Source organism: Lampetra fluviatilis, chromosome 16 (assembly GCF_964198595.1).
Source record: "Lampetra fluviatilis chromosome 16, kcLamFluv1.1, whole genome shotgun sequence".
Classification (NCBI taxonomy): domain Eukaryota; kingdom Metazoa; phylum Chordata; class Hyperoartia; order Petromyzontiformes; family Petromyzontidae; genus Lampetra; species Lampetra fluviatilis.
In genome coordinates this window covers 3,725,195-3,742,202 of record NC_136290.1, presented here as the reverse complement: position 1 = coordinate 3,742,202, position 17,008 = coordinate 3,725,195, and the positions used below count along the sequence as shown (strand labels likewise).

Here is a 17,008-nt window from a genome sequence, read left to right as displayed (position 1 = left end):
GGCTGCTATACATTTCCACGTGATAAGCCACTTCGTTGAGATATTATTTCGCTTCTGAAAAAGAGCTGCATAGCTCAGTGGGCCTTACCTGGTAAAATTAAACAAAAAGTACTCGTAAACAGGAGAGTCAAGAATGCAACGTGTGGGAAAATAAACAAGTAACGGAAAATAAAAAGATGGAAAAGGAACGAAAAATAGGACCACAGGGTCAGGTGAGGTGGCGATGGGGAGGAAGAGGCCACATGAGGGCCTCCGACGCTGTTGAACAAAGTCGCGTTTCCACAGCGGGCGGCGGGGAGGGGCGAGGGATTCATGGTGGGGCTGGCCACACACACAAGTCACGTGGTTTACAGGAGGCTTGAGCTGATTTAGAGAACGATGTGTAGATGAGAGGGGAGGGATTCAGAGTGGGGCTGGCTGGTGATTTCCAGGAGGCTTGAGCTGATTTGCATCGAGAGATATTGCGCAAGTTATCTTTTAGTGTCCTTGAGAAGTAGCCGTTCGCCACATCGAGCTTTCGCCTGCCCTAGGCCGACTCGGCGGCGGCGCTCTCGAAGGGTGCGGCTCAGGCAGCGGTCGGGAACCTGCGGCTCCGGGGCCGCGTGCGGCTCTTTAAGGACTGGGGCATCGTGACGTCGTTCATTAAGGACCATCACCGTCTCGTATTCACCACAGTGCATTGCGGCTCTTGAAACATCGAGTTTTTTTTAATCAAATATAAGAAAAAAATTGCTCTTCTTGTTGTTTTGGTTAAAGCGACTGCGTTACGGACAAGTGAAGGACACGCTTGTTTGATATACCAGGGGCCTGAACTGCCCCATCCCATCATAACTCCCGGTGAAGCGAAAATAAAACTCAATCTCGCCTCTCGCGTGTTTTTAAGTGCCTCCCACAGACCAAGGGCGCCGCTTCACGCACGCAGAGGCACCACCAGCTGCCTGCCCCCCCCCCTCCTGTAACGCAATTAGCGAGGACAGCGTAAGGGGCGCGTCGCCTCATTCTCCATCTCTCTCGTGCTAATAATAGCATCGCAGTCAAACGGCCGCTCAACTGAGCCACACACAGCCCCTGGCCTGGCCCGTGCTGTTCTTGTTTTTTGTTGTTGTTGCGTGAAACCACGGAGTCCGGCAATCAAAATAAGAAGATAAATGTGTTTTTGAATTTGGAGAAAAAAAAGGCCCCTCAATGTTTCCAGAGCCGCAATGCACCGTGTGGTGAATACGAGACGGTGTTCCTTGTACGTACTGTGTGTTCAACTTTTTTCGCACCGTACGTAGCCAACCGCGCTAATCCGGAGGTGCGAAAAACCACGCGAATCTGAAGTACCTTAATAAATAACGTCAAGAAAGCAGTCCGTGACGAGACGCGTCTGGTTCCGGAGCCCGCGGGTTGCCGACCCCGGCGCCATGCAGCACATTGTGCGGTGGTTAGCGCCCTGCGCTCCTGCGCTATATGGTGAACCCAGACACCTGAGCTGTGGCGAACATTCGTGGCAAGTGCCATGTTGAGCCAGCAGCCCTGATCTCCCATCATCCACACCGCACTTTAGCCATCCCCGCACTGACCAGCGTGGTGAAGTTTGGTCATACACTCTCCACGGCCGACGTGGCTTGTGGAATCTTATCCAGCGGTGGTTTAATGAAGAGGTGAATCTGATTAATTTAATGAGGATTGTGAGATTCGATACCCACACAGACACATATTCACGCGTGTTAATTGTTGCACAAGTCTGCAAAATATCTCGCGTCCATGCTCGACTCTTGATGACGCTTTGCACACTGATGATTATGGCTGGCCATCAGACAAAGACGGTCACCACATCGCACGCTTTCCAATGCGCTTCTGCGGTCACCTGGAACGCTCTTCCTTCCGATATTAGGAAGCCACTGGAGCAGCTATGCACTTTTAAGTGTATATTGAAAACTAATTTCTTTAGAACTGCGATTTTGTGTTTAATTTGGTGTCCTTCCCTCCGCACTTAAGACGATTGGCTACTTACGGTGCGAAAGAACAAAAAACTAAATATGTACCTACGTACAGTCACTCTCGACACCTGCAACTGTGAGGGTAAAATCATCATTAGACCCTTGTCTCACTCTCCTTATGTACACAAACTCAGCAACGTCTCCGTCCATGGGCGCCACCGTGGCGAGATGCTAACTACCTCGCCTGGTATACAGGAGATTGTTGGTTCGTTCCCAACCCTGACGCCTGTTGTATATTTGGAGTTTCCATGTCTCTTTCTCCCCGTGGTCGCGTACATTTTTTTCGGGGTTCTCCCTTCACATTTAGAATGAACATCTCGCGTTTTAAGTATTTGCCTGCTATCAATTTCCACATTATTAGCGACTTCGTTGGGCTAATATTTGTGGCCAGGTCGCTTTTGAAAAAGAGCAATATAGATCAATCAGCCTTAGCTTGTAAAATAAAAGAATGTTTAGTCTAATTTTATTTTCGTTCGTGCTATCCATGAAACATGTATGGTCCCCATCTTGTTTGCACATTTAACTTTTTACATCCTTCTTTAAAAAAAATACAGATTTGTGTTGCTGTAGTTTGCTCTAGAGGGTGTTTGTAATATCCGAGATTTACACCCATACAGAACAGACCAGGGCATCTAACAATGCATTATTTTAAGTCTCATTGTCTTTAATTATATCCTATTTTTCAATTATTACATCCCATGTTGTGAATCATATCATTTGGCAGTGTTGTGCTTGTGTTTATCACTATGACACATCTTCCATCTACTCTTAACACCGCTGCCGAAAGAGTTAACATGCTCCCTCCACCTGCTTACAGTCACGATTACCCTCCCTGTGCTATGAACACGTTAGGGCAATCAGAAGTTAGTTTTGTATATTAATGAATTGTTCATTTGAGTTACATTTTAACGGCTACTATGTTTGTCCATTCTCAGTAGGCACAACAATACGCTTTGCTTACGTCTTATCCTATCTTAGACCAAACATATTCCGTTTTTCCTGTAATACAGAATTCAATTGTACGTTGAAATCACACCAAAGCCGTGGATGAACAACGCCAACTTTCAAACACGGCATGATAACAGCACAGCGTTAAAACACGGCCAAGCGGTGCATAACCAGACTTACCTGGACATGGCTGTTATTTAATCTGTCAATCAGGCGCGTGGGCTGAGAGGGAGAGAAGCTCACGCAGCTGCTCATATCCACCTCGTCGCGTCACCTCCCACACACGGAGCCTCCTCCTCCACCACCTCCCCCGCGCACAGGACGCGTGCTGCTTGGGCCGGATCCGGGCTCATCGATAAGCACCGGTACGACCTCGCCACGCTGTGCCACACGCAGGCACCGGCGTTAGGGAGTGTTTGACCACTGCTCTACATTTCCACGAGATAAGCCATCTTCGTTGCCCTATCACGGGGGTTGGCAACCCTCGGCTCAGGAGCCGCGTGCGACTCTTTAAAGGACTGCCTCGTGACGTCATTTATTGAGGGCCGCCATCTCGTATTCATCATCACGCGCATCTTCCCTGACCCTTTGCTCCCGTCTTTATATTCCTTTTCAATAATTTTCCTCTCATTTCCAATTATATACCTTCTCTCTTCCCTTTCCGTTTCCATGTTCTTATTACATTCATTCCAGTAAATCCTTGACTCTACTCCTTTTCCTGTGGTGTGTCGTGGTTCAAGACTTGCGAGTTCGTAAAATGTTGCTGTACTAAGCTGAATGGGCCTCACATCGTTAGGTCCTGCAATTATAGTCAGGGCTCTACAACACGTCCGGCCACTTTTGAGTCGTGACATAACCAACACGGTGGCAGACGGTGGCAGATGGCATTGTATCAACAAGGCTCGATTATTGGAACTCACTACTCTACGGGACGTCTGGCAAAAACATCAGCAAGCTGCAGTGTGTACAACATTCTTTGTCAGGTGTCGTAACGGGCACTGCATGATCCGACCATGTCCGTCCAGTGCTCACCGAGCTGCAACGGCTTCCGGTTGCTGAACGAACACATTTTAAGGTCGCGCTCATTATACGCAAAATGCTCGCCACAAATGAACCACAATACCTTGCTAATCTCGTCAAGGAGCATAAACCATCACGTGAACTCTAGTCACCCTCGCAGCAGCTTTTGGCTAGCCATCGAACAAAGACAGTCACTGCATCGCGCGCGTTCAGATGCACTTTTGCGGCCGTCTGGAACACTCTTCCTTCTGATATTAGGAAGCCACTGGAGCTATGCACTTTTAAATCGAGTTTGAGAACTCATTTTTTTTATAAATGTGTTTATGTTTAGTTCGTTGTCCTTCCGATTGACACGGTTGGCTACGTAAGGCGTGAAAGAAGTTCAACATACATATTGGTAGAGATAGATACATATACATTAAAATATGATAATTAGAAAGTGGAAGCCCATACTAGAGTTTATCCTGCTTTATCATATGCTGTTGGAAAGCATTGCTTCACAAAGGACTATCTGCGCTGATGGGATTAAAACGTCCTTTTATTTTGATGGTAGAACACACCCCTCATTATCACTATTACTCACAACCCAAACAGCAAACAGAATATTGCTATGGTTCTGACAGATTACTTGCGTATATAATTATGCGCGTTATGTGCCAGTGCCAACGCAATATCTGCCCAGACAGGTAATAGTATTACACAGAGGTGGGACAAAGTCATTGTTATGCAAGTCCAAGTCGAGTCGCAAGTCATCAAATTCATGACTCGAGTCTGACTCGAGTCCAAGTCACATGACTCGAGTCCACATCTCATAGGTGGGACAAAGTCATTGTTATGCAAGTCCAAGTCGAGTCGCAAGTCATCAAATTCATGACTCGAGTCTGACTCGAGTCCAAGTCACATGACTCGAGTCCACACCTCTGGTATTACACAAGGCAGAGATGATGCATGCATTGCATTCGTAATGTTGTGTCTGTATCTGGTTTATATAAGCCTTCCAAAGATCCCTTGTATAGACCTTGACAGACTGTTGGGACAAGTGCTGTTATCGAGCACCTATGAAGGCCGGCACGGCACACGGGGAGGTCAGTGGCCAACACCACGCCCGGACGCCTTTGTCTCCCCAGTGCTCACGTTTACATACTGCACTAGGTACTAATTTAAGGCTGAGTCGATATAGGGGGGCCCACGCTATTAAACTAAACTATATTTGTTTACCAGGTATGGTCCATTGAGCTATATGGCTCTTTTTCAGAAATGACAGCTCAGCGAAGTCTCTTATCACGTGCAAATTTAAAGCAGCCATATACTCTTAGACACATGTTTATAAATGTGGAGGGTAAAACGGGAGGAGCTGGAGAAAAATCCCCACGACCAGAGGGTGAGAGAAACGCAAACTCCAAATGTACAGCAGGCGTCAGGTTCGAGATCAAACACGCGACCTCCTGCACACCAGGCGAAGGAGTTAACATCTCACCACCGTGGCACCCCATCACTCCAGGTCAATCTTGCAAATAAGCATTATCCTGGTCTCTTGATTTCTCCCCTGGTTAAAACAAAATCAACTTGAAGTAATCTAATCCCACTGCAGACATTAGGCATTAGCAAAATAAGTGAAAGCCCAGGGCCACAAGCAGCTGAAGGAGCCACGGATTGATGTATACGTCTTGGTACATCTAACATTAGCTCAACTGCAAGATTTCGGGTCCTACAAGCCCTCATCTCATAGGTCATGCAGAGGGTTCAGGGTACTGATATGCAAAAGTCAATTCTAAGCTACTCTCATGAAAACACTAATAGACAATAATATTCGGGAATATTTATCATGTTATTTAAATAACGTGATAATTTTACAAAATCTCGTTGTGGATCTCAGTATCCGCGTAATTTTCCATCTTTGTCCAGACACGAAGCCCTCTGTGCCGAACCCATGATGGCTTTGCGAGATCCAACACGCGAGTTTGCCACAATATTGGCCGTGACCAAACACGCCAGAAGCGAAGAAGCTTCCAATTGTCTGCAGTTCTTGTCCTTGGCTCGTGTTGGCGGTGACTCCAAAAGCGAGACGGTTACGTTCCTGCAGTCAAATCAATATACAATGTATTAACCATTCTGAACGCTATGACACGTTAGAAAACAGTCCCCGAGTGACTTTAATTCATAGGACAAGAATGTTTGGTGTACAGTACTGATCACAGCATTTTTTTAATATCATCCAGCAGTGGATTTAAGCACCAAAAAAACTCGAGTACTAATGTAATGGACAGAGCACGTCTCTCCCTCAGGGCAGCAGTGGACAGAGCACGGCTCTGCCTCAGGGCAGCAGTGGAGAGAGTGCGTCTGGCTCCCTCAGGGCAGCAGTGGAGATAGCACGACTCTCCCTCGGGCAGCAGTGGACGGAGCACGGCTCTCCCTCAGGGCAGCAGTGGAGAGAGTGCGTCTGGCTCCCTCAGGGCAGCAGTGGAGATAGCACGGCTCTCCCTCGGGCAGCAGTGGACGGAGCACGGCTCTGCCTCACTCTGACTCATCCGTGTGTGAGTGGATCGACCGTCAGCTTTCCGTGGCTGCGTCTCTGGCACAGTGGCCGTGATGTTGCTGCTTCTCGGCCCTCCGAGATGCACCACAACAACACAACGTGGGCAGCTCGCGGTCACGTGACGCACTGCAACCAATCCGGGGGGCGTACATGTTTTGGAGGGGCGCACCTCTGGTTGGCTGCTTGCTCGCGGTCACGTGACGCACTTCAACCAATCCAAGGGCGTCAATCACAGGCACAGAAGGACAGATCTGGGCGATTATATGTTTATATACCAAAATGACCACAAAGCAATGTTTATTTTTTTTAATGGTTCTTTCTTACCTTGTCTTCTTCCTTTCTCTGCTAAAGTGATTTGATCTTTGAAGAAGAAGAAGAGCTGACTTTCTATTAAGTTTCACAGGAGAAACACCACCATTCAAATGTGTTCGCAGTCTTGTGGGAAGATGCGTCGTAAATTGTTTGACGTCGTAAATCGAGCCACGGTGCCTTTGTATAACGTCGTAAAATGTGAGTTTAAATCGGACTGTCGTAAACGGGTCCTGGTTGTAATGTTTCCCGAATTTTAAAATCAACGTTTGTACCGACATTTTGAAATACATAAAATAGAAATGTAATTGAATATGAATGTTTCACGAATTTTATGCGCTAAAAGAATGGGCTTTAAAACCCAAAATCCGGACAGAGTAGCATACAAACTCGCACTTGCTCCATGCTAGTACGGAGCAAGCAGTGGTCATTGTAATCGTCAAAAATAATTCCAATAACATCAATGAACCATTCATGGTGATTGTATTTATTTTACAAACCCGCGGCTACGTGGAGGGGCGATCAACCAGCAGTGCATTGCCAAAAGGGCTCTCTCTCTCTCTGCACGTGGTGTGTTTGCTGCAATTTGCATTGCACGCGCCCCATCCGCATTGCACGCGCCCCATCCGCATTGGACGCAACCCCGATAACCGTAGCTGAGTATGAAAAATAATAGATTTTACCCTTTCCGGCAATAAAACAGGTGTTAAGATGTTCCGTCACCAAATAGATACCTTTGCAAGCCATCAAGTCTGCATTAACCACATGTACTTGTGGTGAACATGCAAACAAACATGCTCTGATAATATTCGAATTGTCTTTGATACTGGGATTGTTTGCATATTCATCACAAGTACATGTGGTTAATCCAGACTTGATTCCTTGCAAAAAATTTGGTTCTAGATTTGAAGTTTTCGTGATTGCAAGGATCCATACTCTTTGTTTTTTTCGGTAAAGTCACGTAGGTAAAAACAAACTAAAATAGATTAAAGTGAAAACAACTAAATTAAAAAAAATCACGACGTTTCGAAGGCAACACAAGCCTCCGTCATCAGGTGGCTGCTCCAGCAAAATGATTGTAGCGTATGAAGAGAGCTACTTCTGAGACGCACGTGTATATGGCATACCAGAGAGGGGGAGGAGCCAAGTGGCTGAGGAGGGAATTTGGTGTTTGAACATCTTAACAGCTCCTGTTTTATTGCCGGAAAGGGTTAAACCTAATTCTCAATTTTCATACTTTGATACTGTCAAAAAGGTCTCCCATTATATAACTGTAGCCAAGGCTTCATTTCAGCCGAAGCTCTTCGGTGGGGTGAGCTCCGGAAAACAGCACCGACCCCCTTCCCATCCCCCAACCACCCGAACCCTCGGGGCCGGAGCGAAGGGAGTTGGGGGGGCAGAGGGGGGGGGGATCTCATGGGTCCGTGGTGGGGTGGTGCGGGGCAGGGGGGGTATGCATGCATGCATGTATGTTGAACCTCTTTCGCACCGTACGTATGCAACTGTGCTAATCGGAAGCTGCTGCAAATGTTCCACGAGGAATGAAGTCCACAAAATCAGAGTGAAGAACGGCAGCCGAATGCCGCTCGCAGGTGCCACTTGGTAAGATAAAAAAACACATTGTTTAGTTGTATTTGTGTATATATTATGAAAAATGAGATAATAGCTCAGTGGGCTTTAGCTGATTAAAAAAAGGTTAGCTTTTTATATATATTTCGATTTAAAGCTTTCGTGACTTTACCGAAAGATCCAAGAATATAGATATATGTGTTTACCTTTGCTGTACTTTGCACTCTCGTGTGTTTTCAATTTGTATTGTTGTGACATTCTGTCCCGCCTCGACTGGACAAAGAGCTTCACGGCTCGTCGGATACCTCCAGGACAACGAAATCGTCCGATTCTGATCTGAGACGCCGCATGACGTGGCGCCCGGCCAACCTCAGGCGCCGAGGAGGGGAGCTGTGGCCCAGGGGTGAGCGCTCCGTGTGTGGCTCGCGACTCAGCCGATGGTTGGCTACGTTACGGTGCGAAAGAAGTTCAACATACTCTCCGTACGTGGCTACGCGAGCAACGCGCGGCAACTCTACTCCGGCAGAGCACACCGGAGAGAGAGAGAGAGGGAGAGCTTATGGGCGAGAGGGGGGCCATTGCGTCCGTCAAGTTCGCGAGAGCAGGAAAACGCAGGCGAGCTGTCTGCAAAACGGCTGAAAATCCAGTTTCCGGCAATGTCCCCATGCTCTGTGGTCTGCCAATAGGGGGCGATGCTGCTTTGGGTGATCCCAATTGAGTAGAACAAACGTGGCTCATTTGGATCATCAGCAACAGCAGAAGCCGTCGTAGTTAATACAATGTTATACACCGTTTACATGGTGCCATTCACCTTGCGTAAGTTCTCTAATCATCTTTCTGCCTCGTCAGTGGAATCCCGAGGGTGTATTTGTCCATCCTTCTTTGCGCCCTTTTCCGTAAAATGTTCGGTGTTGTTGATGACAATGTCGCTGAATTAAATTAAATACTTTCTTGTTGAGGTAATTTCATTACGTGCTTTGTGTTTTACACATAATAATTACATTTCTCGAGACGAGTGCATTCCCACGTGAGACTCTTGCAGCGAGCAAGTGCGCCACGGTGCCCTCAAACGACTCTGCAAAACCAGATCACAGAGCCACTCTCAAAAAATCCCACCACTTGGCGCCTCTTCATCCACATTACGGACATGGGCACGCACATAGCGCTGCCCTCCTCACACCACTGGGGTGGCTATCGAGCGCGTAGGCGGTGCAACTGCACGGGGGCCAAAAGGTGGGAAGGGTGCTCAAGGCGCCAGGCTGCAAAGAGAAAGGAATGCACGAAGGAGGTCCCCTCGTTCCATCAGGGCCCATACCTCGCATAGCTCAACCGATATAAATCTATCAGAGCTGGAATATTCCGAGCTTGCGCTGACACCGTAAACGCGCTACACTTGAATACCTTGTTTGAACCTGGGCGGCCGAAACCTGGATTAGAACCCAGGGGTGGAGCAGTTCGGGTACGAAGCGTCTCCAATATTCTACAGCACACAGATTCATCCGGCCAGGCCCGGTTGCCAGCTGTTTGACAGCGGCGCTTTATGTCCGCACACCCGGCTTGTGCCTGCAGACTGGGCGCAGAGTGCGAGACGAGGGTGAGACGAGGGTGACACGAGGCAGTAACATCCCATCCCCACTAATACAGCCAGCCTGCTGCCACTGCTGCCCATTGTAGGCACACAGCGCTGTTGCCCATTGTTACAACACACCTCTGATAATGACTATTGTACAGTGCTGCTGCCCATTGCGCCTACACAGTGCTGCTGCTGCCCAGTGTTTCTACAAAGACAAAGATCCAGCACTTATAAAGAACGGAACGGGGAACGGCACACGAGGGGGTGGGTGGCCAGCACCACGCCCGACCGCCTTTTGTCTCACCAGTGGCAAAGTTTCTTTACACACCGCACCAGGTACTCATTCGGGGCTGAGTCGACCTAGGGGAGGCCCAGGATCGTTTTCGATAATCGTCACCGTGGTGTTGGTGGCCGTGAGCGAGAAAAACGAAGTCGGAACGCCGGGTTCGGAGCACATGGGGCGTGACACAGCATCTGTGCCAAGAACAGCCTTAAGCGGTCTTAATGTATAATTTGCACATTAAGCACGACCATGGGCACAAAGTGTGCACGAGCACATTCATACATGAACTTGCGGAATGCATTTGTTTAATCGCCAACATTGGCAACCTTATCCACGTGAATGAAATCAAATGTCAATTTCATCGTGTTCAAGACACGACAATAGTCAGGCATCTCTATTAAGCCATTGGGATGTAATGATACAACAAACTTACACATCTTCCACTGCTGGATGTTTGAGCATACTTAACCACGCTGGTCATTGCGCGTGAATGAAGGGGGGAGGTTCTTCAGATATAATTTGTCACTGATGAATAGATCGCAGCTGATCAGGTTGCCCGATAGTGCAGTGCTAATCTGCGATCATCGCACAATATCAGGTGTAATTGTCAATGCTTGTTTACGTGTGCTATCGCGCGGATGTGTTCAACGTGTCATGTAATTATTATAGTAATCCTTGAATTAGTAAAAGGGAGTGTCTGTTACTCAGTAGCTGTTGTTGGGTAACTTCACACGCCAATTTGAAAACCGGTAATCAGAAAACTGTTTTCATTTTATTATGACCAGGCCTCACTTTATCTCTCTGCCCTCTATGAAAACATTTTTTTTTATTTTACCAGGTAAGACCCACTTAGCTATACATTTGTTTTTCAGAAGCGACCTGGCCATCAGAAATATGAAGAAGGGACATTCCCCGAAACGTCGCCTGTTGTTGAGGATCCTGCTGTGCAGTGGCATTAGTCACTGCGGTGCTTGGGCGTGTATTGTTGGGGATTATTTTGTGTGAAATGCCACACCACTGTGATTGTGAGGGAGCCCTGAGGCTCCTGCCCTTGACAAACACGCAGACCCGGCAGTGGCACAACGCCATCGCAGAGTGCGGGGCAGGGCGCTGGACAGCAGAGGGCAGTGCACGCTACACTTCCACGTGCTTACACCTACGTGAAGTATGGTCAAGTAACCCCCTACCACGCCAACCAACCCCCATGATAGCCACGCGACCTGCACGAGGTGCATTGACAAAGGGCCCCTGCATATAAGTAGATATGAGGCTGACTGGAATATGATTGGTTGAAAGAAAAAACGAGTGAAGTTATACATGAAAAACTTCGTGTTTGCGAGCTGTTTTGTTGATAGCTCATCACTTGTCTTAAAAATGCACGCGGTACACAGCTCTTCAAGCCATCACGCATCCTCTCGCAGCGGCTTTTGGGCTAACCATCGAACACAGACGGTCAATGCATCGTGCACTTTGAGATGCTCTTCTGCGTCCGTCTGGAACGCTCTTCCTTCCGATAAAAAGGAAGCAACTGGAGCTATGCACTTTTAACTAATTTCTTAGAACTGCTTTCTGTGTTTAGTTTTGCTGGCCTTCCCCCACACCTCCAAGTAGCATGGTTGGCTACGTAGAGTGAGAAATAATTCAACATACATACACGTTGCTCAACACGGTAATCAGGGTAACGGTTGGTGGCAGATTGTACGTTTTACCTGCAAAATATATAGGTGATATCCATTTTACAACTAGAAACGTTTTGCCAGTGGCAGTACCACAGGAAGGGGAATAGAGTCAAGGGTGTGCCATAAGAAAATGGAATGGGATGACGAGAACGAATGGGAAATAAGAGGACATTAAATGGAAAAATGGAACCAATGGTATTAGGAAACACGAAGGTATGACGAGACAATTAGCCAACCATGGACGACAAACTAAACACAAAAAGCAGTTCTAAACAACGGAGTTTTCAATTGAGATTAAAAGTGCATTGCTCGATGCTGCATTGAGCAGCGTCTGTTTTCACAAGGGGTAGGGACAGGGGAGGGATTCAGAGTGGGAGTGGCCACACAGAAGCCACGTGATTTATGGGAGGCTTGAGCTGATGAATATGTAGTGTCAACGGAGTGGGAGACAGGATTCTTGAGGAGGCACCTTCTTTATTTGACACGTTCAGGTTTACAGGTTCGCCCTCGCTTCTCTCAAGTCGTATAGCCTAGCCTAGACACAACCCTGACCGTAAATACGGCAGTAACGAAGGCGGCGAAGACGACAGCAACGACGAGACGAGTCCACTTCCCAGAACCGGCAGTCACGAGCTTTCGCTCTCCGCTGTTTTTATCCTACTCAGCGCGGCCTGGCTCTGCTCTGGCCACGCCTCCCTTCTCGAACCCACTAGCGGGTTGCAGGGGCTTCCAGACAGGACCTCTGTGACCCTTGCTCCAGTTCCTCTGCCCTGCCGACACACCCGCATAAGTGCTCACCGGCGCGTGTACTGCTCGTCCACCGCAGTTGCCACTGTTGGACAACAGACGGCGCTATGACACTACAAATATGTAGAGGTGCATTCAAAGCACTGACCATCAGAAGGACAAGAAGACGAAGCAAAGGTTTGCCAGAGAATGCCAACAGAGGCAGACGGTGCTAAATCATCAATGTGGGTGGACAGCTTTTGGCTTGATGCTTTGGTGTTGAGTTTGAAGACAGTGGAGGTGCATGCAGAGGATGGCAGGGTAAGGTAAGCGACTCGTAAGTACGGTAGAACTGGGATTAATTGAGAATTTGGATAGATTCCTTGACCAATCGGATAACACGAATCATAGTTGTGAGAGAGACAAAAAGTATTTCCTCTGGTCCTACGTGTACCGCTGGACGGGAGGTAACGTGTGAAGTGAATGCACTACGTATGGCTTGGTAAGGGGTTTCCTGACTATTTTGTTTTCTTTTACGGCCACAGTCTTATTGACGAACGTGTCGAGTGCTTCTTTTGACTTGTACTTGTGCACCAGCAGCAGCAGCATCTACAGATCGTTTGTTTAGCTGTGACGTAACTTGTTCACTTAAAAAAAATTCGGGGTCACATTCCAAAAAATATGTACACGCGTGTGAGCTGAATATTGTATCTTAGAAACAAAACAGGGTATGCTTATATTCTTGGTTCTTTCGGATAAAGTCACGTATAAGGGAAATAATAAAATAATACAAATATTAAGTAAATTATATTTCCTTTCTACGTGACTTTACCGAAAGAACCAAGGATATGAATCCCTACAGTCACGAAATCTTAAAATCAAAATTTAGGGTCCGTTTATCTTACATTAAACTTTGTTTTCACACGTGCTATGTAGAATGGCCACCGATAGTTTTTGCGTAAAGGCCGCACAACGTTTACTGACAAATGTGTTGAGTTTTTACTGGCAAAAGGTCCCATGATGTAGTTGCTCACCCCGATCTATAAATGCTCTGATACGTGTGGCCTTGTCCTGTTCGCCTATTGGCGTTTTCTGGTCTGACACTGGTGGCGAGACTAGGCCATACAGAAGACTGTCTCTTGGTGTCGGCCAATCAGTTTCTAAGACAATGCATCTTTTATCAGAGCATGTTTGTTTGCCTGTTCACCACAAGTAGTGTATGTGGTTAATGCAGACTTGATTCCTTGCAAAACGGTATCGATTTGGTGTTTGAACCCCTTAACACCTCCCGTTTAATTATTACACGCTTTTATTTAACTCACTGTTGTTGTCGTATCCTCAAATCTTGTAACTCAATTTTAACCCACTTCCCAATGTGGTATCGACTGCAAACTTGGTATACGTATGTCATACTGATGACAATACTATACTCTATAAAATAAAAAATAAAATAAATATGTTTTTACATTCTTTTTTATATGTTATGTTTCGGCTTGGGTCTAATTGTCCACGCTCAACTCACGTTGGCAGTAAATCACCACAGCCTCGGGGCCACTTCCTGGAGTCGTGGAGTTCTGCCATTACGAGTACGGTACATTTAATTAAAGCGTGTTTAAAAAAATAGATTTTTTTAATAATACTTATTCCCAGAAAGGATTAAACTTGTTCTTGTTTTAATACTCCAAAGGCATTGTATTTGCACATCGCTTGCCATTCATTTCCCCCAACGCCCTGACCGACATTCCTGCGCAGCACAGGCAGCGCCTGTGCCGGGTCTCCAACTCGTCTGGAGCGGTAGCGCAGTCGACGGTGCCCAGGTCACTCTTGCAAATGAGACTACTATCGATCATCGATTATCCAGCGGCTGGGGGGGGGGGCGCTGGGTAATCAACATCTAATTCTTATCTAAAACAGCTTATGTTTGCACATTCTTGAATGGAGTCATGCATTTAGGGGTTGTTGTATGTGTGTGTTTTTTGTGTTTTTAAATTGTTTACGATATGAAATTGGCATAAATAAACATGCAAATTAATAAAAAAAATATATAGCCTACTTGAAAAAGTTACTGCATTTACTCTACCGTACTTACCACTCCAATCTCGCCGACTCTGCATGGGGTGATGTATGTAAATGCAGTATTTCCATCAAGTTGCTGTATGTAGTGTATAATGTACTGTACACAATAAGACACTGAAATGATCGGCCCGGGACCGCCGGGTAATGTTGGAAGCAGCCGGATAATCCATCGATGATCGACTGTATATCCGGGCAGGTTGAGTCCTCGCCTGGTGCAAAAGGAACTAAACAGGTGTATCCACTTTTTTTGTCATTGGAACCACAAACCCTGACCGCTCAGTTTACCCACTGAACGTGTTTAGGCCATTAAACCACATGGGCCGGTAGTAGGGTTGGGAGAGGTGAGAAGGAAGCAGGGAGAGAGATTGAGGGATGTTCAAAGGGAGGCAGTGAGCTGGAGGGCCATTGCCTGATACGTTAGAGAAGTGACGGGGTGAAGCGGTGGTGACGTGGTTAGCGCAGTGCACTACGAACCTGGTCACCCAAGTTGTATTCCCAGTCGTGGTGCTAAAGTCGTTGGTGAATGACATTTGCACCAGACAGACCTATTCACCAATCCACACTCACAATCATGGGGAAGTACGGTCAAACATCTCCCATGATCGACACAGTGTAGGGAGGCCTTCGTTAGTGGTGTGCACGTGTGTACGTTGAACTTCTTTCGCACCGTACGTAGCCAACCGTGCTAATCGGAGGCGCTTGTTCACCACTGGCAACAACGTTGCTATTTGTGGGGAGGAAATAGTCAAATGCGGTTTAGGAAAGTCAACACCAACCTGACTGGTCTGGTAGGGGGCTCATCCCAGCTGTGGCTTGTTCAAAACTGGTCACTCAAACAGGTAAAACTAAGGCCCACTGAGATATAAAGCTCTTGTTCAGAAGAGACCTGGCCGCAAATAATAGCTCAACGAAGTGGCTTACCGTGTGGAAATGTACAGCAGCCGTCTTCTTTTGTACAGCTGATGTAGATGCAGCGCAACAGCTACAATGTTACGTGCAGGTGATCAAGCCCAGATAACCGGCTCGGAGCAGCGGAGTGAATCGTTGTGATGTCTCCTTCTTATTTGTGCATCGGGCGTCATGTTGTCATATGTTGTACGGTCTGTTCGGAATGACCACGGCGGCACACTCGAGAGATTACATTTTTTTTCCATTTGTGCATTAGGTATCTGAATCTGCCATGGTTTATAGCAGCCAAATACTCTAAACGCATGTTTCTAAATGTGGAGGGAAAAACCGGAGGACCCGGAGGCAAATCCAAGCGACCACGGGGAGAGAGACACGCAAACTCCAACTATACAGGCGTCAGTGTCGAGATCGAGCCCACGACCTCCTGTATATCAGGCGAGGTAGTAAACATTTCGCTACCGTGGCACCCAGAGCTCAGAGAGACACACTAAAACACAAATGTGATACTCTTTGGTTCTCTCGGTAAAGTCGCGTAGGTATAAAATAAAATAAATTAAATCACGACGTTTCGGGCGCAACACAAGCGTCCGTCATCAGGTGGGACAACCACAGCAAGAAACAATTTCTGAAGCACTTCAAAAATTGTTGCGCCCGAAACGTCGTGATTTAATTTTTTTTTATTTTATACCTACGTGACTTTACCGAAATAAGCAAAGAGTATGGATCCCTGCAGTCACGAAAATTTCAAATCTACACAAATGTGATCTTCATGAATTCAAGCAAATAGCTCCGAGACAATAAAATGCAGTACAAGGTCGTGCAATCCAGTTTCACGCGGTATTAGAATACAGTACGAAGTGGGCCCTCAATGGACTGGGCAGCCTGCATTGTTTTGTTTACTGGGTTCGGGGGGGGGACACTGACGTTGGTCGATGTGAGTGAAAGACGAAGTAATCCGGTCTGGGCTTGCAACATTGTGTGCAACACATGAACTGGTGACGAGAAGCTCGTGCCACTTTCGGGTGCATTGGGTCCATTTTCTGGGTACTAATTTACACTGCGCGAATATGAATTAGGGACTCGAGCAAGGTATTCCGGCATCAGATATTACACAGCTGGTTGCGGGGAATATTTTCCGTATGAAAAACCAAAAAAACTAGCATTGCACTGGAACATATACCTGTAATAGCAACGTAGAAATGTGCGTCATACGTTAAGTAGTTAGTCCTTTGTAAATCCACTGCTAGATGAAGGACTCTACATATCATGTTGGTCGTGTGGGTTGGTTGGCTATACTTTAATTCACTCAACTGATCCGTGTAGTTTAACTGAGTAGTGATTTTGGACTGGCTGAGATATCACCTGCCACTGATGTTAATCGTCACTTGATAACGA

At 46.9% G+C, this 17,008-nt stretch overlaps 1 protein-coding gene across 1 annotated transcript in view; it reads right to left on the bottom strand.

Annotated features, from left to right (window-relative positions):
• The window catches only part of LOC144936434 (putative oxidoreductase YjmC), a 37,989-nt gene extending 24,752 nt beyond the window's left edge, over nt 1-13,237 (bottom strand). Inside the window, exons 1-2 of the mRNA XM_078863485.1 lie at nt 13,166-13,237; nt 3,208-3,314 (exon numbers count right to left, since the gene is read on the bottom strand). Of these exons, the coding sequence (XP_078719611.1) occupies nt 3,208-3,314; nt 13,166-13,237 (179 nt within the window). The remainder of the gene's footprint in view (nt 1-3,207; nt 3,315-13,165) is intronic.
• Nucleotides 13,238-17,008: the final 3,771 nt, after the last annotated feature.